The 23,024-nt window shown below is 30.8% G+C and overlaps 2 protein-coding genes across 2 annotated transcripts; one reads left to right on the top strand and one right to left on the bottom strand.

The window, feature by feature from the left end:
- The first annotated feature begins 4,952 nt into the window (after nt 1-4,952).
- LOC101499531 (histone H3.2) lies at nt 4,953-5,643 on the top strand. The gene has a single exon (XM_004489454.4). The coding sequence runs from the start codon at nt 5,037-5,039 to the stop codon at nt 5,445-5,447; it is 411 nt and encodes a 136-aa protein (XP_004489511.1). The 5' UTR covers nt 4,953-5,036; the 3' UTR covers nt 5,448-5,643.
- A 12,277-nt stretch (nt 5,644-17,920) lies between these two features.
- Nucleotides 17,921-18,581, bottom strand: LOC101499212 (histone H3.2). The gene has a single exon (XM_004489453.4). The coding sequence runs from the start codon at nt 18,483-18,485 to the stop codon at nt 18,075-18,077; it is 411 nt and encodes a 136-aa protein (XP_004489510.1). The 5' UTR covers nt 18,486-18,581; the 3' UTR covers nt 17,921-18,074.
- Nucleotides 18,582-23,024: the final 4,443 nt, after the last annotated feature.

Genomic DNA, 23,024 nt, shown 5'->3' with positions numbered 1-23,024 from the left:
TCAGCATCAAAAGATGAGCAAATTACAACTATAATGACTATTACTACCAAATAGTATTCCTTGTTTCCTTAGAGTGGCAGATTCTTGATTTTTTCTCATTCATCCATTACGGCAAGGCAGTAATTCTTGCTCGAACTTGAGTTTCTTTCATTTTCTTGATCAGGATGGACCATGAGTGCACCACTTGACTTCAACTTCAAGGCTTTTTAGCACCAAAAATCTTCACTCGTTCCTTCACTTCTCATTGCAATCTAAACAAAATAAAAAGGTAGTAAACTAGTAACCTTTCAAATAAATTCTAGCTTATCATTGCTCACAAAAGGGAATTTTCTAATTGGGTGTTAGCAGTTGGTGATAGTACAATTGGTGAAGAAAACAGCGACAATATCACCATAAAACTTCTTGATGATTTGTTGTTATGATTTTTGGGTGACTCATTGACTTTTATTGGTGATGCTAACTACCTGTCGTTTTTGGTTAATATGAGTCATCCAATATATTTTCAGGATAGTGATATATTGACCTCTATAAATGACATTGTTTATGCTATCAATGAACACATGTTCTCAATGATACTAGGTGAAAAAAAGTTATATCTTAGCTTTTATACTCTACAAATTCAGAGGTTGATGGGCTTAATGATGTGCAAACACCATAATTTATTAACACAATTGATCTATTTGGCATTTCAAATCATGTATTGTGGTTAAAAGTTAGAGTACTAGTCATGTTGTTAAGGAATATAGATCAAAATTTTGTAATATGTAATGGAACTCGGTTATCATCACAATAATGAGGAAATATGTTCTTGAAGGAAAAATGCTATTAGGAAGACATATTGGAACTAAGGTTTATAGACCTAGGTTGTTGTTGACGCCTTCTTATCCTAGGTTTCCTTTAAAATTTCAACGAAAGCAAATTCCGCTAGTCGTTTCTTTTGCAATGATTGTGAATAAAACTCAAGGACAATCTTTGAATCATCTAGGACAATACCTTATGCTAAGTGTTTTCTCACATGGACAACTGTATGTTACAACTACAAGAGTGACATCAAGGAAATGTTTGAAGATACTCTTAGTTGATGATGGACGTCGTGATTCAAACATTTCATCAAATGTAGTTTATGAAGAAGTATTTCAAAATGCCAAATAAGTTGCTTTATTTTCTATTCATGTTCATTTTATCTAATTTTTGTTCTCTTTTGTATTACACTTGATAACTTAGATTGCTACTTTATTATTTTAAAGATCAATATATCAGTACATTTTTAACCCCTGTGCATCGCACGAGCGTACGTCTAGTTCTAATCATAATCATATAAAGTGTGCATGTGCACTATTTCTTATGTACTACCCAAAAATAACAATACATACTCTTCACCTTCACATTGGATAAAATTGGTCAGGCCATTACCTCTACAATGAGTTACACAACCACTAAGTAAATGATAAAATTTGGTTTCAATGCAACAAATACTGAGCTCTAAGGAGTCTTTTAAAGCACTCAAAACTCTTTCTAAGTTACTACTATCGGGAAAAAATTATAAGCATAAAAAGGGAATATTAAATCTTATTGAGAATTTAAGAACCACATTTTCTTCATCATATCCTCTGCAGAATTAGACTGCGACAAGAATACAAATAGACTATGATAAACTTGATGGTCCTAATTAAAAGGCTAAATGAAAATCATATAAAGAATTACACTATCAAATAATATATTTACATTACTTTTCCTCAAGCTGGTGAATGAATATCTATGCTTTGTTTATTACTCCTCTAATAAACAAGTTTCCCACACAAGAAGGTACATACAATATCCTGAAGTAGATAATCTATCATCAATGAATCCGCATAATCAGCATCAATATAAGCCTCCAAAGTTAGGCTTCCACCTCTTTTAAACAAGATTCCTCTCCCTAGATTGACTTTGTAGAACATGGTCTACAACATGCAAGTGTCTCACCGTCGGATCACACATGAATTGGCCCAACGCATTTATTGCATATGCCAAATTTGGCCTAGTGTGTGCCAAGTAAATCAATTTTCCCACTAATCTTTAAAGTCGACCGTTGTTGACTTTTGCACTTTCTTCCTCGAAGCCCATCCTATGATTTTTCTCAATGGGAACACTTGCAACTTTGTAACCTAGTTTGCCTGCTTATTGCAAAAGATCAAGCATATACTTCATTTGAGAGATAAAAATTCCTTGCTTTGAGTATGCTACCTCAATCTCAAACTTTGTTGATAATTTATCTTTGAGCAATTGTCTCTCGTTCAAATCATCTCTAGTAACAATAATACCATCGACATAAACAAGAAATACTATTAGTTTTCCTCCTTGTGAATGCTTAAAGAATAAAGTGCGATCTCTTTATCTTTTCTTATATCCCAAGCAAACCATTGCCTTTGTAAATCTTTCAAACCATGCTCATGAGGACTGATTTAGTTCATATAAGGCTTTATTCAATCAATACACCTATGAGACCAAAGTCTGGAGGAATCTCCATATACACCTCTTCCTCTTAGTCTCCATGCAAAAAAGCAATTATTTTACAACAAGTTGGTGTAGTTCCCATCTTGAGTGAGCAACAAAGGATAGTAAGGACTGAATAGTATTTATCTTTGCCACATGACCAAATGTCTCCTCATAATCAATGCCATAGGTTTGAGTATATTCTTGTAATGGTCAAGTGATAGCGTTTCAGCAAGTGTATTGAATCGTTGCAAGTAATAATAAAACGGTAGTACCAAGTGTTGAACTCAAGGATTGCATTTTACTATTGAATTATATTTAGTTACTAAAATTGAACAAAAAGTTCCCAAGTTGATTGAAATAATAATTAAAATTGACAGCAGTAGTAAAATTGATCTTTTATAAATTGAGAAAAATGTCAGGGATGAGTTTCACTTCGAATCCAACCTTGGTGTCTAATTTGATCCTAGTTATTGAATTCCTTTATTGAATTATTACTGAATTCTCTTTAGTATTCTTGACTTAATGTCTTAGTGACAGAACCTTTAATTCCAAAGTAACCCCTAATCCCTTAGTAGATTTAAGATTAGAACTAAGCATTACCGTATAGAAATTCTCTTGTAAATTATTGCTTTGCAACTAATTTAATTGGTTTCATGACCTGCACCTATGTCTAGACTACAAATTCATGAATTTCTCATCTCAAGCATTCGTAAAGTCCACTTCCGTTTCAAAATACAAATCGTAGAACATTTTAATGTTGATCAAGCAATAAAAAGCATTAAGCACACAGATGAGAAAAATCATTCAATAAACTCGTTCATATAACTAGAAATCAAATCATAAAAATAAGGGTTTCATCTTGTTACACTCATCCCTAACAAATAGGGTTTAGTTACTCATGACAGAAATAAAAGAGATAAGGATTAGAGAAGAATTACAAGAAGGATTCATGAATGATTCTTGATAAAACTGCTTCAATGATGTTAGAAACGACAGTCTTTGAGTTTCTATGGTAGGACACAAGTCTCCCAACTTCCCAATAGTGAAAAAGATCCCTAAAACAGTAAAAATCTGTGTTATTGAATTTAAATTATTTACTTAATTGAAATTTTTTGCTCTGCAATAAAATTTTTGATGTTATTTTATTTTATGTTATTTTTTTTATTTGTTGAACTTGTAAATATCATGTCTAGTGGTTTGTCTCTTCTTTGTTTGAGATAACTATTTGGTGTAGAGCATGGAATATTATAATGATGGTATTCTACTACAATTATATGAAGAGTGTGATACTTGTCTTATATCTAGTATATGTCGCATGATTGAGGGACAAATTTTGAGTTATACATTTTTAAGATATCACACTAAGACAAATCTAATTACACGAGGATCCAACTTAGTTCGTGTTGTTTATGAACATGGAGAAAAGCTACACTTCCAAATACTCGGGACTCAAGACTTTATATAATTGAAATAAAAGTAAAAAAGTGAGATCATAAACTAAAGATGACTAATATTACCTATAGGACGAGATGACGATTCTTTCTTTCTGAAATTCCATTTGATTGAGAAGTGTCATCATATGTAAATTCATAAATAATGCCATGTTTACTATTAAAGCTTGTAAGGTTGTGATTATCATATTCCTTCCCATTTCCAAAACGTAATCTTTTGTGGACTTTCCAAAATTGTGTATGTACCATATAATAAAATTGTATGAACTGTTGAGGTACTTTTGATTTACCCTTCATAAAAAAATACAAGTTACTTGAGAACAATCATCGATAAAGGCGACAAATCATCTTGCACTAGAAATATTAGAAATAGCATCTTAGAAAAGTAGTCTGATGGTGCTTAGAAAACTAACATATATCGCATTTAAAAGATTCAACAAATTGTTTTGAAAACAAAGATGAAAACATACATTTCATTAATGGAAGAAGAGGATGACCAAGTCGTTTAAGCTGGAGCCATACTCGTGAGGCAGAAGGAATACAACTCTGATTGAGACTGAAGTGTATAAGACAACACATTCCGACTAGTTTGTGCATTAGACAATTAGTATAACCCTTTTGGTTCCTTAGCAACTCCAATTGCCTTGCAAACATCCCGACCCTTAGGCAATGTTATTCACGACCTTGTCGCCGTACCTAATAGCGAGTTTTTGACTTTCGTGAGATTCGAATCCGATATGTAGGAGATAAGTACCACGTCGTCTAATTCTCACTACCAATTGAGTTTGGGCAATTACACAATTATCAATAAATAAAGTATAAGGAAATAATCCTATTGGTCACTTTATCTTGCCACGGATCACAAACCTCATGCTCTTCTGTTTAGAAACGCGCGACCGTAGATATATTTTCTTATCAACGGTCATCATCTTCCCATCTCACATTCTCAAATCCTGTGAAAATTTTCAAATTCCCGCTTTTTCCTCATTCATCCTCCCCTTCTTATATATATCACTCAATCTTTTCTTTCAATTTCATCGCTTCTCAGTTTTCCTTCTTACGCTCTTTCCTCAAACAATTTTACTCTCTCATTTCTTTCTGTTCAAAATGGCTCGTACCAAGCAAACAGCACGCAAATCCACCGGAGGCAAAGCTCCAAGGAAACAACTAGCAACAAAAGCCGCTAGGAAATCTGCTCCGGCGACCGGAGGAGTGAAGAAGCCACACAGATTCCGTCCAGGAACAGTTGCATTGAGGGAAATCAGAAAGTATCAGAAGAGCACAGAGCTTCTGATAAGGAAGCTTCCATTCCAAAGATTGGTTAGAGAAATCGCACAGGATTTCAAAACAGATCTGAGATTCCAAAGCAGTGCAGTTTCTGCTCTTCAAGAAGCCGCTGAAGCGTATCTTGTTGGTTTGTTTGAAGATACTAACCTTTGTGCAATTCACGCTAAGAGAGTTACTATTATGCCTAAGGATATTCAACTTGCAAGAAGAATTAGAGGCGAGAGGGCTTAGATTTTATTACAACGAGTCGAATTTCACAGACGTTAATAATTAGGGTTATGTTAATTGTTTTTGTTTAGTTTATGGTTTTTCGATATGGATATTAACCTATTGTAACAATGCCCTGATTTTCTGTGTTTGTTCAGAATATGAATCTACTTGTTATTGTAAGATGAATCTTGTTAATTGATTGGAAAAATTGATTTAATTTGTTTAGAATTTGTGCCATAAACCCTAATTCCAAAATTTGAATATTGTTAATTGTAATTAGGAATTCCAAAATTTGAATATTATTACATGTATGTATTACATCCAAATGAAATTTGTATACTATTAAATTGAGTACTTTTGAACTAATTAAATATGGTACTATAAATTTTTATTTTCATCCCTTGCTTCTTTGACCTGTTACATTTACATTGTGGCTGCGTACCTGTTACATTCACTTGTTTGCACAGGTCCATATCTGAAGCACTCATTGATCGTTGACTGTGTTGTAGTTGTAATGTATTCACTAGTTGTGTGGTTAACACTCAAACAGTTCAATTATTCAACCTGCTGATTGTAATCCATCAACAACTCCAATTGACGCATACATAATGTTGGTGAAGGATTATAAAGAGAACTCGGTTAACAGAACAATACAATACAAGTAGCTAGTTGGCTCCTTAAGGTATGTTTGCAATAGGAGACAGTAGATATCATTTGTAGCTTATGTTTGATTATGGGGTGATAAAAATTGGTTTATATGTAAGTCAAAATGTGATTTTTATACTCAAATTTATTATTGGACTCATTGTTTGTAGTGTGAAGTTGAATGTGTAGCAGTTTGACGTGCTGCCTACCAAGCAATTCGGTTTCAATCACTGCTGAAAGAAATGAAGCTGACATCTGAAGATGTCCTAGTGTTGCATATTCACAACCAATCTGCCATAAATTTAGCCAAACACAAACCAAATTCCATTTTTGTGTGACCAAGTTAATAAAGAAATATTCAAAAAACTTGGAAGAATACTAAATATGGTATCCATTGAGACATTGAATTAATGGGGTGTGTTGGAGTTGTAACTCTAATTCAATGCCAGTTACTTCTTATTCGGTTAGAGTTTGTTGAAGTAGTTATTGTGATAACTACGGTTTGTGATCAGATTGAGACTGATTAATGTGTATCCATTACTTGTGCATGTGAAATATATACACTTAGGTTGAAAATTATGTTGGAACTGAAACACTAAGTGTTGAAAGTTAGAGATACTGTTGTGTGAATTGAAAAAAATAACACACTAGTAATCTTTATAAGATGAAGGTATAACCATTGGGGTGTTCCATAAAGGTACCCAGTTTTGTGAAGGGAAAATAATGCACTCAAATCGACTACCACACTTGCACTGCCGCCGACTTGACTTCGGGTAAATAATGTATTATTTTTTAGTATCTAGAAAATAATTTTTTATTAGTGTGCGTTTTCTTTTTCTCCACATTTTTCTTATGTCCTCCACTGACTGAGTCAATAACTAATCCAATCCGCATTTGATTCCTCTCATCTTTTGGCAGCAGTTCTGCAGACTTGGTCAAACTGGGTGCATGCAGACTTGGTCAAACTTGACCACGTTTTTTGCTTCACTAGGCTGCAAAATTCCCTTTAAAAATAGAGGATTCTACTCACTTTGAAAACTGCACTAAAACTTCAAACCTTACTTAATTTTCTCTCTTCTCACTTTTCAGCTTTATCTCATTTATATCTCTTTACCAAAATTCACATTTTTGAGTGATTATAGAACCATATTTTCGAGTGGTCTTAACCACCATATTTGGATGGTGTAATACTAGAATGGTTTTCTACAATACAATAATAAAATCGGTATAGTGTATTTGATCTCTTTTATCCTGAGAACATTGTGGTTCATCGTTTATCTTGCACAATTTTGAGTAGTGTTGCGAAACGTCTTACAGAGAGCGATCTAGTCTGCGACTCATCGTAGTTATATCTTAAGTGGTTGAAAATTATTTTCCCAACTCATTTGGTAATTTGAGTGAGTCATGTTACTTTGTTTTACATCAAATTGTAATTTGGAAACTATTGAGGATACTATTTATGAACTGATAAAAATGTGGCACTATATTTTTTCATTTTGAATCTCTTTTTTGTATGGCTACTTTGCTTACAATTCAATATCATTTTTATATTTGTCAGTTTCTAAACTTTTGTTGAATTAAATAGCATATTCCAAGAATAAGAAGCTGTTGTAAATATATTATTTGATAGTGTATTTCTTTATATAGTTTTTATTTAGTCCATTAATTAGACCTATCATAATCTATTTAAGTAGTTTAGTGATTGTATTCTTGCAACATTTTTTGAAATCGTATTCAGAATATTATTCTCTAATTTTACATGGTATCACCAGCTTTTAATTTTTTAGGGTTTTATTTCCGAATAGAACTTAGTTGTCGTTTTTACGGTTATTTTTTTAGATTTTCCGCCTTCATTGCAGTTTCTTGATTCTTTGTTGCCTTTTTTCTGGAATACTCTAGCCAAATCATTGTTGTTCACATTGGTTTAAAGTTACTTTTAATAACTGTTAGAAGTTAATGTTTAAGCTTATAGTTTCACACACCATATCTACCCTTTCCATCACTCATTGAGCTTCACCACCCATACCATCTCAACCCCACAAAAAACTGAGCCAGGACACAAAATTTAGCCACCATCGAACCAACCACACTCCTCCACGAACGCCTTTGCTCTCGTACGTGAAAACCACTCGCAGCGTATCCAACAACGTGTGACAACCACATGTCGCCATGTTGACCATCATTAAAAGCCATTTTTTGCCATGCTAACTGCCGTTAAACTTCTCCTCATTTTGTTTTTGTGGTTAAAATCATGTTCTAATTGCACAATAGTCTTCTTGCATTATCATTGTACCTTTTAAGATCTTACAAAATGGAAGGCAATTGAAGTTGCTAAGGAACAAGAAGCGTTATACTATTTGTCTAATGCACAAACTGGTCAGAAGGTGTTGTCTTCTACACTTTAGTCTCAATCAGAATCGTATTCTTCTACCGCACAAGTATGGCTCCAGCGTAAGCGTCTTGGTCATCATCTTTTTCCGTTAATGAAGTGTACGTTTTCATCTTTGTTTTCAATACAATTTGTTGAATCTTTTGAATGTGATATATGTTAGTTTTCTAAGCACCATCAAACTACTTTTCAAAGCTCATATTTCTAATATTTCTAGTGCGAGATGGTTTGTCGCCTTTAACAATGATTGTTCCCAAGTAACTTGGATTTTGTATGAAGGATAAATCAGAAATATCTCAGCAGTTCATTGAATTTTACTAAATGGTACATGCACAATTTTGGAAAGTCAACAAAAGATTACGTTTTGAAAATGGGAAGGAATATGATAATCACAAGTTTTCAAACTTTAATAGTAAACAAAGCATTATCTTTGAATTTACATGTGATGACACTCCTCAACCAAATGGAATTTCAGAAAGAAAGAATCACCGTCTCGACCTATAGGTAATATTAGTCATGTTTAGTTTTTGTTCTCACTTTTTACTTTTGTTTCAATTATATAAAGTTTTGAGTCTCGAGTATCTGGATGTGTTGCTTTTCTCCATGTTCATAAACAACACCGAACTAAGTTGGATCGTAGTGTACTTAGATGTGTATTTGTGGGTTATCCTTCTAATAAAAGAGGGTACAAATGTTATCATCCTCTCAGTCGTTAGTATTTTGTTTCTAAAGATGTCACATTTCATGAGAACATGTATTACTTCACTCGTCCTTAAGCTTAGGGGGATAACATCAGTGATATCGGCTCTGAGTTTAAGTTCTTGAGTCGTGGTTCTAGTTTCCCTAAATTAGTTGTAACAATTTCTTCTCTTACCCCTGGTTCAGAATCTTAGTCGCCTATTGTGATGGCTTATTCTCTTAGCACTGTTTTTGAATCTGAGTGGCCTATTGAATCATCACCTTCGACACCAATTCTAGTCTATCAAAGAAGAAGTAAATTTGATCTACTCCAGAAACAACTTCAATCATATGAATCAAATGCAAGTACTGCAAATGATTTTTCTATTTGCGATTCTCATATTCTTAATACTTGTGATACTTAAGATGATGCTTTTATTTGTGACTCTCATATCTATCATACTTGTGATACTGATCTGAATTATTTACCTATTTTGTTTAGAAAGGATAATAGATCTCGTGCCTCTAAATACATGTGTCATATTTCTCAATGTGTCTCCTCTAAGCATATTTCTCCACAATACCAAGTTTTTATGGCGGTTGTTGATTCTGTGATAATTACATCATATGTTCCTTAAATATTGAAAGATAAAAACTAGGTTCAAGCTATGAATGAATAAGTGAAAGCACTTGAAAAAAAAACGGGACTTAAGAGATTGTTGAAAGGTGAGGAGTTAAGAAGCTAGTTGGATGCATGTGGATCTATATAGTAAAACAAAAATCAGATGGAATACTTGACCATTACAAGGATATACTTATACATATGGCATTTTTTATAAGGAGACATTTTCTCATGTGGAAAAGATAATTACTTTTCGGACCTTATTATCCTTTGTTTCCCACTCAAGATGGGAACTACACCAACTTGTTGTAAACAAAATTCTTTTTTGCATGGAGACCTATAGGAGGAGGTTTATATGGAGATTCCTCCAGACTTTGGTCTTGTAGGTGGAGCTGACAAGGTGTATTGATTGAAGAAGGCCTTATATGGACTAAAGCAGTCCCTTTGGGCATGGTTTGGAAGGTTTATAAAGGCAGTGGTTTGCTTGGGCTATAAGCAAAGCCAAAGAGATCACACTTTATTCTTCAAGCATTCACAAGGAGGAAAACTAATAGTATTTCTTGTTTATGTCAATGATATTATTGTTACTAGAGATGATTTGAATGAGAGACAATTGCTCAAAGAAAAATTATCAACAAAGTTTGAGACTGAGGTAGCATACTCAAAGCAAGAAATTTTTATTTCTTAAAGGAATTATACGCTTGATCTTTTGCAAGAAACAGGAAAACTTGGACGCAAACTTGCAAGTGTTCCCATTGAGAAAAATCATAAGATGGGCTCCGTGGAAGAAAGTGCAAAAATTGACATTGGTCGACTTTAGAGATTAGTGGGAAAATTGATTTACTTGGCAGACACTAGGCCAAATTTGGCATATGTACTAAATGTGTTGAGTAAATTCATGCATGATCCAAGGGTGAGACACTTGTCGGCTATAGACCATGTTTTACAAAGATAATCCAGGGAGATGCATCTTGTTTAAAAGAGGTGGAAGCCTAACTTTAGAGGCTTATATTGATGTTGATTATGCAAATTCAGTGATGATATAGGTTCTACTTCAGGATATTGTTTGTACCTTCCAGTGTGAGAACTTGTTTGTTAGAGGACTAAGAAACAAAACATAGACATCCATTTACCAGCTTGAGGGAAAGTGTTGTAATTATATTATTTGATAGTGTAATTCTTTATATAGTTTTTATTTAGCCTTTTAATTAGAACCATTAAGTTTATCACAATCTATTTGTATTCTTGCCATACTCTAATTCCAAATAGGATATGACGAAGGAAAAATGGATTTTAAATTCTCAATAAGATTTGATATTCCCTTTTTAAGCTTATATTTTCTTTCCGATAGTAGTAACTTAAGCAAAGTTTTGAGTGCTTTAAGAGACTCCCTAGAGCTCAGTGTTTGTTGCATTAAAACCAAATTTGATCATTTACTAAGTGGATGTGTAACTCATTGTAGAGATAATTTTCTAACCAATTTTATCCAATGTGTAGGTGAAGAGTATGTATTGTTATTTTTTGGTAGTACAAAAGAAATAGTGCACAAACACACATCTATGGTTATGATTAGAACTTGACGTGCATCTCTGAGGGTTAAAAATGTATTGATATATTGATCTGTAAAACAATAATGTAGCAATCTATGTTATCAAGTGAAATACAAAAGAGAACAACAATTAGATAAAATGAACATGATTACAAAATAGAGCAACCTATTTGGCGTTTTGAAATACTTCTTCATAAATTACATTTGATGGAATGTTTGAATCACTACCTTCACCATCAACTATGAGTATCTTCAAACATTTTCTTGATGTCACTTTTGAAATTGTAATATACAGGTGTCCATGTGAGAAAATACTTAGCAGAAGATACAATCCTACATGATTCAAAGATTCTCCTTGAGTTTTATTCATAGTCATTGCAAAAGAAGAGACTAACAGAAATTTCCTTTGTTGAAATTTGAAAGGAATCCTAGGATAAGAAGGTGTCGACAACAACCTAGGTATATAAACCTTAGTTCCAATTTTCTTCGTGATATAATTTTTTCTTCAGGAACATATTTCCCCATTTTTGTGATGATAAGCCGAGTTCCATTGCATAATACATCATATTGATCTATATTCCTTACCAACATGTCTGGTACTCCAATTTTTAACCACAATAGATGATTTGGAAGACCAGATAGATCAATTATGTTAAAAAATTTGATGTATGCACATCATTAGGCCTATCGACATCCGAATTTGTGGAGAATAACAACTAACTAGATAATAACCCGCACGTTGCGCGGTAAAATTTAATATATTATTAAGTATAAAATAACAATAATATGTAATTTAAAAGTAATGTTAATTTTGTTTTATAGTAGAATATACTCAAGTGTTTATGTACTTAAAGGTAAATATATTTTTAAATAATTATATATAAGCTAGGTTTGCTTTAGCACAAAAGAAGAAGTAAAACATTGTTGACCAAAACAACTCTTGCAAAATATATTTAAATGTGGAATTGGTTTATTCAAACTTTTTTTATTTCATTGAAGTGGTTCTTCTAATAATATTGTGTGCTTTGTGATATATTATAACATTCATTCGTGAGTGATAGTTTGTTAAATTCAAAATATTAAAACAATTCATCCGTGTGTGCTTTGGAATTTTAAAATAATTATTTGACACAGTCAATAAACTTCAAGAGTAGTTGAAAAAAATTATAGGCAAGAAAAGTTTGTGAAAGTTTAAGACATAAAAAGTTTCGAGTGAATAATGAAATAGTTAGAAGTACTTCATTTTCAAATATTTAATATTATTCTTTTTTTTTGTTTCAATTATAATTTGTGTTTTTTTAATTATAAAAAGAAAAAATGTTATGGAAGACACATTCAACCTAGAAAAAAAACTCATTTTATATGCAATAATATTGATATATGATCTTGAACAATAATTGACAATATAAAAACAATATTATTGAAGTATTTGTGAATTAATAGTGTGTCACATAAATAGTTGTACATTGGTTGCATTTTATAATGTCGTTATCATTGTTTGAACTTAGAATTTACAAGAGAGTGGTTGAAAAATAGAAGATAGATCTTGATGTGTGTATGTAGTCGAACTTGCATTGCCATGATTTGAAGATATTGGATAGTTTATATTCTTTTGAAGATACATCTTGATGTATTTATGTACTTAAAGGTAAATATATTTTTGAATAATTATATATAAGCTAGATTTGCTTTAGGACAAAAGAAAAAGTAAAACATTGTTGACTAATACAATTATTGCAAAATATATTTAAATGTGGAAGTGGTTTATTCAAACTTTTTTTATTTCATTGAAGTGGTTCTTCTAATAATATTGTGTGTTTTGTGATATATTATAACATTCATTCGTGGGTGATAGTTTGTTAAATCTAAAATATTGAAAAAATCCATTTGTGTCTGCTTTGGAATTTTAAAATAATAATTTGACACAGTGAAGAAACTTCAAGAGTGGTTGAAAAAAATTATAGGCAATAAAAGTCTATGAATGTTTAAGGCATAGAAAGTTTCGAGTGAATAATGAAATAGTTAGAAGTACATTATTTTCAAATATTTAATATTATTCTTTTTTTTTTTTCAATTATGATTTGTGTTTTTTTGATTATAAAAAGAAAAAATGTTATGGGATACACATTCAACTTAGAAAAAAAAAACTCATTTCATATGCAATTAATATTGATATATGATCTTGAACAATAATTGACAATATAAAAACAATATTATTGAAGTATCAATGAATTAATAGTGTGTCACACAAATAGTTGTACATTGGTTGCATTTCATAATGTCGTTATCATTGTTTGAACTTAGAATTTACAACAAGAGAGTGGTTGAAAAATAGAATGGGTGTATGTAGTCGATAGTTTGTATTTCATATTGGATAGTTTGTATTTTTTTTACGGGTTATTGAAATAAAAATTTTGATGAGTAATTATAGCTTTTTAAATGTATTGATGGGTCATTAGTGATAAATTAAAGCTGAAATTATATAATGTATGAAATAATTGTACTTGGACAAATGAAAAGGTTTGTATTATATATTCAAGAAACAAAACATAATAGAATAGAAGATGAATTTGGAATGTGCCACATCAGAATTTTGGTGAGTTGGCAAATATTGGAGGATGTGGCATATAGGAAGAACTTTGGAGGGTTCTGTTTTAATTATTATAATAGATAATAGATATATACTTTTTTCTTCACCTAAGCATGTGTTCGTTGATTGCATGAACAATATCATTTCTAGGGGTCAATATATCACTATACTGAACATATGTTGGATCACTCATCTTAACCAAAAACGACAGGTAGGTAGCATCACCAATAAAAATCAATGAATCACCCCAACATCTTAACCACAAATCATCAAGTTCTATGGTGATATTGTCATCGTTTTTTTTTTCAATTGAGCTATCACCAACTCCTAACACCCAATTAGAAAATTCCATTTCCTAAGCAATGATAAACTATAATTTATTTGTTTTTATAGCTTTATTTGATTGGTTAATTTGATATTTTTAATTTGGTCATAGTTCTATTTTACTACCTTTTGTTTTATTTAGATTGCAAGGAGAAGTGAAACAATAAGTGAAGATTTTTGGTGCAAAAGAGCCTTGATGTTGAAGTCAAGTGGTGCAATCATGATCCATCTTGATCAAGAAAATGAAAGAAACTCAAGTTCCAGCAAGAATTATTGTTTGGCCGTAATGGCCATTACAACTGTAATACTGAATGAGAAAAAAATAAGAATATGCCACTCCTAGCCAGCAAGTATTATTGTTTGGCAGTAATAGCCCTTATGGTCGTAATTTGCTCATCTTCTGCTGCTGAAACCTAGAGATATAAAAAGAAAGAAAATACTTAGTTTGAAACACATATTCCTACTCACAATCTCTTGTTACTCTTGTTTTTATTCTCGTATAACTCTTTGCAAATTTCTAGTTTCAATAATATTCAGTTTTTCATTTTTACTCTGTTACTTTATTTTATTATTTTATATTTTCAATATTTTTATATTTAAGCTTTGATTCTACTGTGATTATGTGTGAGCAGATCTTCCTTGTCATGGGATTATATGATTTTCAACTATGGGTCTCTAACAATTTATGTTTCTTTCTGACATGAGTATTGATCTTTTAATTTAAAATCTTCGTAAGAATTATGTTCATACTTGGATATGAAATAATATACCGAAAGGTGGATTTTATATATGATCCCTAAGATTGTACAAGAGAATCAACTCATGAAAATAAATTTTGATTCTCTTGAAATCATGAAAGATATCGTATCTTAAAGGATTTTGTTAAGACATCAATCGTAAAAATAAGTTGGTTATTAGTTTAAAATACATTCTTACTCTTAAGAAGAAGGCATTAGTTATAATTGTTTATCTGATTTTTAGGAGTTTAACACACATAACTTAAAGAATATTAGTTTTATTGTATCAATCATTGTGAAACCTACAATCCCAATGTTTTATTTTTATTATGAGATTTAACCAAAAATCATTATCTACATTTACTCTTTTTTACTTAATCATCATAAAAAAATGAGAGATTGATACTCATAACAAAATCCTTGTGGAAACAATAACTTTTACTACGCGATAATATTGTGCACTTTTGATCCTATCAAGCAACTTATGCCTCTGAACTACCATGAAGAAGTCTCATGTTTGTGTACAATGTCATGACTTTACAAAAATTCCAAAGGTATGATGAAGTAATAGTAACATGAACAACATCTTGCTTTGTTGCTTTTAGAATAACAAGAAAAATTTGTCTAAAGTCTCCGCTAAACACAACAACCTTGCCGCGAAATGGTATATCTAACTTTTGACCTTTCTGATCACAAATCACGTTTCTAAAAGTCTTATCCATTGTCTGAAAACAATGTTTATAAGTCATTGGTGCTTCTTCTAATATAATGAGCTTTGTTTTTGCAATCAATTATGTTAGTGGACTATTCTAAGTTGTGCTGCAAATGGAATATTCGTCAACTTCTAATGGTATGGAGAACCTTGAATGCGCAGGCCTACCTCCAAGAATAAGTAAACCTGCAATTTCGCTTGATACCACTGATAAAATGATGTCTCTCTTAGATCTCAATGCAATTGACAAGGACCTCCAAATATAAGTTTTCCTGATACCACCATAACCATAAATAAAAAAATTTCAAGTTTTCTATCCTGAATATGTGCGATGGTCCTATAATAACTTTTTCTTTGGTCAGCAATCATAGTAGACATCAACTTAGTATGTTATGCATTCAAATACTCTCTATCATAATTTAACTGATCATAAATGAGTTTATTTTGGATTTGAGAACTCAATGACTCATCAGGTTGAGGCATTGTTGGAAAATCACTCAAACTCTTACTATTACTCTAACAATGATTCAATCTTTACTAACACAAAATATTTAATTTCATCATCTGTCAATTCAAGTTCCACACACACACAATATTCCCATGTTTTGTTCCAAAATATATAGTCTTGTCATTTGGTCTGACATCAATAATGTTGCAAAAAGTTTTCTCAAATAAAAACTTGTTTTTCAATATTCTCATGTTTTGTTCCAAAAAAAACAAATCTTGTCATTTGGTATGACATCAGCAACGTTGCAAAAAAAATTCTCAAATAAAAACTTGTACCTCAATTGCTTGACTCTACAATTGTATCAATGTATTCCTTGTCACCATTTAACAAACCCCTATAAAAATAGGTTTCCTTAAATGTTTTCTAAACCACATTGTCCGGTGTTTTGATATCTTTGTAACTTTCAAGCCCTATGACATAATTAAGCAATGTCTTTGAGTAAAATCTCTCGCTTTATTCAAGTGGTGCAAAATGAACTATTACAATTGTAAATCTCTTTTTGCAAGGACACCACTCATTATTAGAATCCTTCTAGACAAATTTTAGTGGAAATTGAGTATAAGTAAAAAATTTAGCCTCTAGATATTTTATATTTGCTTCCATCCATGTCAAAAACTTAGTTCATTTATTCTTTGCTTTATTCACCACTTCATCAATTGGAGCATCATCATATTCACATGCAATATGCTATGGCAATATGTTCAAAAGTTGATGGCAACACAGTCCTTCTTCATGTCTTAAAAGTTCCTTCTCGTTTAAGAATGGGTTATGTGGGACCATTATACATTTCTGCCCTTAAATCCTTTTGATGTTTTCGCATTCACTGCAATCTTGAGGACTTTATCATGCCATTCTCAATCAGTTTTGAGTGCTTTAAGAGACTCCTTAGAACTCAATGTTGTATTGAAACCAAATTTGTTCATTTACTTAGAGATTGTCTAAGTCATCCTAGAATTTATGGTTTGACCAATTTTATCCAACGTGTAAGTGAAGAATATGTATTATTATTTTTGGATAGTACTAAAGAAATTGTGCACAAACACACTTATTGGACTATGATTAGAATTTTAGAGGATTTTGCTTTGTCAAGACCAATATACAACTTATCAACTATTAAACAAATGAAAGCATAACCAAAAAAATTGTGAAGCAAAAAGATATATATAAATTGCAAAAAAAAAATTGATAAATTGATTGTAAAGCTAATTCTACTCACCAAGATATATTGGCCTACAAATCTAACTGACTTACTTTATTCAACTAATCTATCAGGTACTGGGTGTTTTTGTTCATTATTGGATGAATATGGCACTCCAGTTTGGTTCAGTTTCCTCCACTTACACAACATTGCAATTTCCTTTATCCAATCATACATCTCCAGTCATTCTTGCTTTGTAAATATAATCATATCAATTCATTATACTAAAAACAAGAACATAAGTTTTACAACAATTATATATTTTTGGAGTCTATTAGGGTGAAAGGTTTTTTGTATATTGTTGAGGAATTCAATAATACCCTCGGAAAATTGTTGGAAGTCGACTAGAATAATCAAGCATCAGCTTACATTGTTTGTAGTGTTGACAACTGTTTCTGAGTTGCATTTAAAGATTAATTTAAAAATACAAGATTACTTCTTTTAAACTGATTGACAACAAAATCAAACATAATCCTCACAATATAAATCGAAAATCAGATTTAGAGGTAACATCATATCAATAAAATAAAAATTAGATAAGATTTAATTGTTGAAAACCATACCATTGATTCAAATTTTATATTACAAAAGCAATTAGATTCACTTTCTGAACAAACACATTTCAGATCATTACATTCTTACAAGATAAAATAGGCTAAACAAAACCCTAACAGAGCAAATCAATGAAATCCAAATCTAAGCCCTCTCGCCTCTAATTCTTCTGGCAAGTTGAATATCCTTAGGCATAATAGTAACTCTCTTAGCGTGAATTGCACAAAGATTAGTATCTTCAAACAAACCAACAAGATACGCTTCAGCGGCTTCTTGAAGAGCAGAAACTGCACTGCTTTGGAATCTCAGATCTGTTTTGAAATCCTGTGCGATTTCTCTAACCAATCTTTGGAATGGAAGCTTCCTTATCAGAAGCTCTGTGCTCTTCTGATACTTTCTGATTTCTCTCAAAGCAACTGTTCCTGGACGGAATCTGTGTGGCTTCTTCACTCCTCCGGTCGCCGGAGCAGATTTCCTAGCGGCTTTTGTTGCTAGTTGTTTCCTTGGAGCTTTGCCTCCGGTGGATTTGCGTGCTGTTTGTTTGGTACGAGCCATTGAAATCCAAAAAAGGAGAGAGAAGATGAGGATTTGATAGATTAGTGGAGAAGATTGAGAAGGAGAATTGAGAAGTGATGAGAGGAAATGAAGTGTTTGGGTGATATATATAGGGAGGGGATGATGAATGAGGGAAAAGCGGGAATTGTGAAAAAAATTATTTTGATTTTGCTAAGATTTGGGAAGATGATAACCGTTGATAAGATGCGATATCTACGGTTACGCGTCTCTGAAAGATGGGCATAGGGATCGCGATCCGTGGCACGAGAAAGTAACCAATAGGATCATTTCGTCAACATTGTCATTTGGAAAGAACGAGCGCGCGGAATTAATTTTTTTTTTTTTACTAAATACATTGGTATTTTTCTACCTCAATTTCAAATAACATATCATTTATTTTCTTTTCCCTTAAATTTATCATTTATTTAATTCGTAATAATAAAAAAATAATTGTTGACATTTTTGAAGTAGTAATATTAATCACAAGAATGGAAGATATGAATTAGGATTTTTTTTTAAAATTGTTATTCTTATGTTTAATTTAAATTAGACTAAATATCATTTGTGGCCCCTTAATTTATTTTCAATTAACGTTTTATTTCTTTGTTTTTTTTATTTGATCATTTATTTTAATTTTAAGTGACAATTTGATCTTTTATATTTTAAAATTGTCAACAATGTTATCTTTTTTTTTGTTTGTAAAAATTCATCAATAATTTCAAACAAAACCCATAAAATTAATTATCATCATCAATATAATGCAATTTCATCAAATTCATTACTTAAATCTTTAAATAAATTCATATTTTCATCTCTATCAACATCAAATAAAGAATGAAAATATAAGTTTATTTGAATATTTGAGTTACGAAATTGATGAAATTTGTATTATATTGAAGAATATAATTGATCTTATGGGTTTTGTTTGAAAATTTTGATAAAATTTTTGAATTTTTTTTTTAAAAAATGATAACATTGTTGACTTTTTAAAACATAAAAGATTAAATTGTCACTTAAAATTAAAATAAATGATCAAATCGGAAAGAAAAAAAAAAGATAAATGACTAAAACGTTAATTGAAATTAAGTTAAGGGACCACGGGTGGTATTTAACCTTTAAATTAACTCAATATCAATATTGGTTGAAATATAACGTTTATATTGTTCTGTATATGTTAGAAGTAAATAAAACAAATTAAGTGTAAGTGAAGTGTGATTTGTGCGTGTAACTAGTTAAATGTAAGAGATAGAAAGATCACACAAAAAAGTATATTGATTCAATCCTCACAACCGTTAGATTTTTACTATGTTATTTCAGAATCAGAATGTTTTCCTTCACATATTTGCTCTTGATCACACATTGATCAATTACAATCTTCACTTTTCAATCTAGAAAAAAATTACAGTCACCTTGAAAGAATTTTCACCATCACCTTTTAATTTATAAATGATTTATACAAACACACTCAATCTAACATAAAAGATAAACTTGAGTTATAAATTATGAGTATGATAAAAGTATTTGAGATCTAATAATTCTTAACTCTTTGTTTGAGATAAATAAATACAAACTCTTAAAACTACAATACAAATATAGTTAACAGAATTGAAGTTTACTTAAAGAGTTTTTGACTTGTTATTACTTGAACAAATATTGTTAGATTACAAATTGAACTTTTGTCTTCATCTTCTAATTGATCTTCAAATTATAGATGATGAGAGACTTTGAATATTTAGTTTAAACTTAATATAGTCGTTAGACATATCATTCAAGTGTCAGATATGTTTTTAAATAGTTAAACACGTGTTTATATTGTTGTCCAAAACATTCTTGACACCCATAATGTTCTTGTTTTTGGGTCTGATGGAAAACGTGAATGAGTGAGTCAATGAGCTCTGAAATATCAGTCTTTTGGTTTATAAGCATGCAAAACTTTCTGCAAAAGGATGCAACAATATTGTACTCACGTCATTGTTGTCCTTACTCACGAGTCACGACTCATCAATTTGAAGGTTGTTCTCCTCCTTTGGCCTTTCAGCTCGAGTTCTTAATTTGACCACTAATTTGAACAGTCTTGATACTATTTTACTTGTGATTTGGATTGTGGAAAATGATTAGGAATAACAAGAATGTTCTTTTGATCAATCTGCATAACGTTTCTGCATGTTTATTTTTGCAAGTAGGCATTCAAAACTTGACTTTTGATTGCTCATGTGCGAAAATGTCAACTAATTTACTACATGTTGTCATTCCAATAAGATCTTTATTGTCAATTGTTATTTAATAGAGCAACCATAACATTATGGTGAATGTTCTTCTATCATTCTTTAAACAAATGACTCAATCTTGAAATGATTTATTCTTCAAATTTGATTTTTGTCATTTTGCTGAAATCATATGAATATTTATGTGTGCAATGTTCATCGTGAGAACATTATTTCAAAATAATTGATAATATTGTCTTCTATATGAGAGGATAAATATTTAGTTGAAGCAATATTTCCTACAATTTCTCTTAGTGTTTCACATATTGTGTCTTGTCCATCAAGTAATACTGAGATACTTTAGTATAAGTATGAATTTATTGGACTTTTTTTTTTAAGATGCAATAATCATTCTCTTGAATGATTGATATATTTTTTTTGGGATTCTTTCAGTATTGAGTAGATACTTATACACTTGATGATGTGAATGACTTATTGTTTGTCCATTTATACAATTCACTTTCTTTAAATAAAACTCAAGTGCAATAATTAGTAGATCATCATTCATGAAAATAAAGTCACTGAGTGTAAAAATGTTTTCAGTCTAGTATTGGTATCGACCCAAAAAATATAAATTTAGAACCACCTTGAGCAACCCATTAGAACCACCTTGTCGTGTTGAACTTAAAAGTTGAATATTTTGAGCGTAAATAAACCTTTATACCTAATATATTAAGGTTTTTAGTAAAAATATGATACGATGGTCTTGAATCATTAGCCTGCTTTTGCTTCGACGCACTCCTCGTACTTTCTAACACATTTATTCCATAATTTTATTACAAGATTTTCAAATTATTGGTGAATATAAGAGTCTATTTAATTTATGAAAATATTTTTCCTTAAAATTTGTGTTAATTTATACTTATTAAGAATAATATGAGAGATCATGAAGTGAACCATTATTGTGGAGATAAAATGATATTTATAAGAGGAGAAATGATTCATTTTTAGAAATAATAAAAACAATTATTCAACATTTTCATTGTTTAAAAAATTCAGATAATTGTTCCCTATCCACAATGGTTGTTTTTGCATTTGGGTGGCTAAGCGAGTTCCACCATTAAATATAATTGATTACTAATTGTTTAATATTTTTTATACTAACTATATTCATTTATTCAAATTGATAAAAAATACGTCGATTGATAACAATGCAATTCAAAGTAGTTAAAATAAAAAAAAAAGATAAATTTGGAAACAAACTCTCAACATCAAAGTTAATAACATAAAACATACAAATAAGACAAAATCTACCAATATGACATGATTGAAATATCCGAAATATCTATGTCTTATACCAAAGTCATTAATTGAGTTTGCATCAGATAAAAACTAATCTACCAATCTAAATCAATCGAATACCGCATTGAAATGAAAAATCAAAACGCCACACAAAGACGAGAAATAAAAAACGTCACACAAAGACGACAAAATTACAAAAAAAAAAAAAATTAAATATATGTGAAAGTAACTTATTTAAATAATATAGAAGAAAGAAAACAATTTAAAGAAGATCATTTTAGACCAATATAAAATTTTAGTCCTAAATCACATCGTCTAAGTGAAGAAAAGAAAAAGTAATAAATTATTTATAGAAGGAAAAAAACTTATTTCATTCTAATTTTTTAATATTAGTATGCAATAAACACCTATTTCCTCCAATCCAACAACTAAAAAAAATTATTATATAAAATATTTCAATCACACTAATTTATTTAATGCAAATTAATAAGTGAAACCTATAATAAGTGAAAAGATTTACACATCTGCTATTTTATATTTAAATCATGTCTTACATTTTGCCTCCGTCACTCTCTCTTAACTATACTCCAATCTTGATTATTTTTAAACTAAAACAAAGAGGGAGAAAAAGTGAATAGAGAATCTAAATTACTCTTAAAAAAATAAATAGCAACTCTTTTTCTCTTCTAATGGGAGTACTTAACAAGTGGTGGTGTCTAATAGGCAAAGTAACCTCCATTAAAGTAAAATCAACACTTTTCGTGGATATGCCTTAAACCATTTTCTTTATTAATAAAGTGCCCCTCAGATAACGACTTCTCCAAAAAAGCACTTTCTCTTTTTCATTGTTTTCCGGCTCTTAACTTTTCTTCCCCAACTTTCTCTACTCTTTTTATTACACTTTTCGTGATTTAACTTTCTGGCCGTTGAATCCTCACGGTGTCCGCGCCATTGCAACACCGTCCCTGTTTCAGTTCTCTTCCTCAATTTTCCATTTCATCATTGATCTCACTCAAAATTTAACACTTCACTC

Source organism: Cicer arietinum, chromosome 3 (genome assembly GCF_000331145.2).
Source record: "Cicer arietinum cultivar CDC Frontier isolate Library 1 chromosome 3, Cicar.CDCFrontier_v2.0, whole genome shotgun sequence".
In the NCBI taxonomy this organism is placed as follows: domain Eukaryota; kingdom Viridiplantae; phylum Streptophyta; class Magnoliopsida; order Fabales; family Fabaceae; genus Cicer; species Cicer arietinum.
The sequence above is the reverse complement of the archived record's forward strand: the minus strand, read 5'-3'. Positions and strand labels throughout refer to the sequence as shown.

Excerpts from the sequence above, each read along its gene's own strand:
- LOC101499212 (XM_004489453.4), bottom strand. The coding sequence starts at position 18,485 with ATGGCTCGTACCAAACAAACAGCACGCAAATCCACCGGAGGCAAAGCT.
- LOC101499531 (XM_004489454.4), top strand. The coding sequence starts at position 5,037 with ATGGCTCGTACCAAGCAAACAGCACGCAAATCCACCGGAGGCAAAGCT.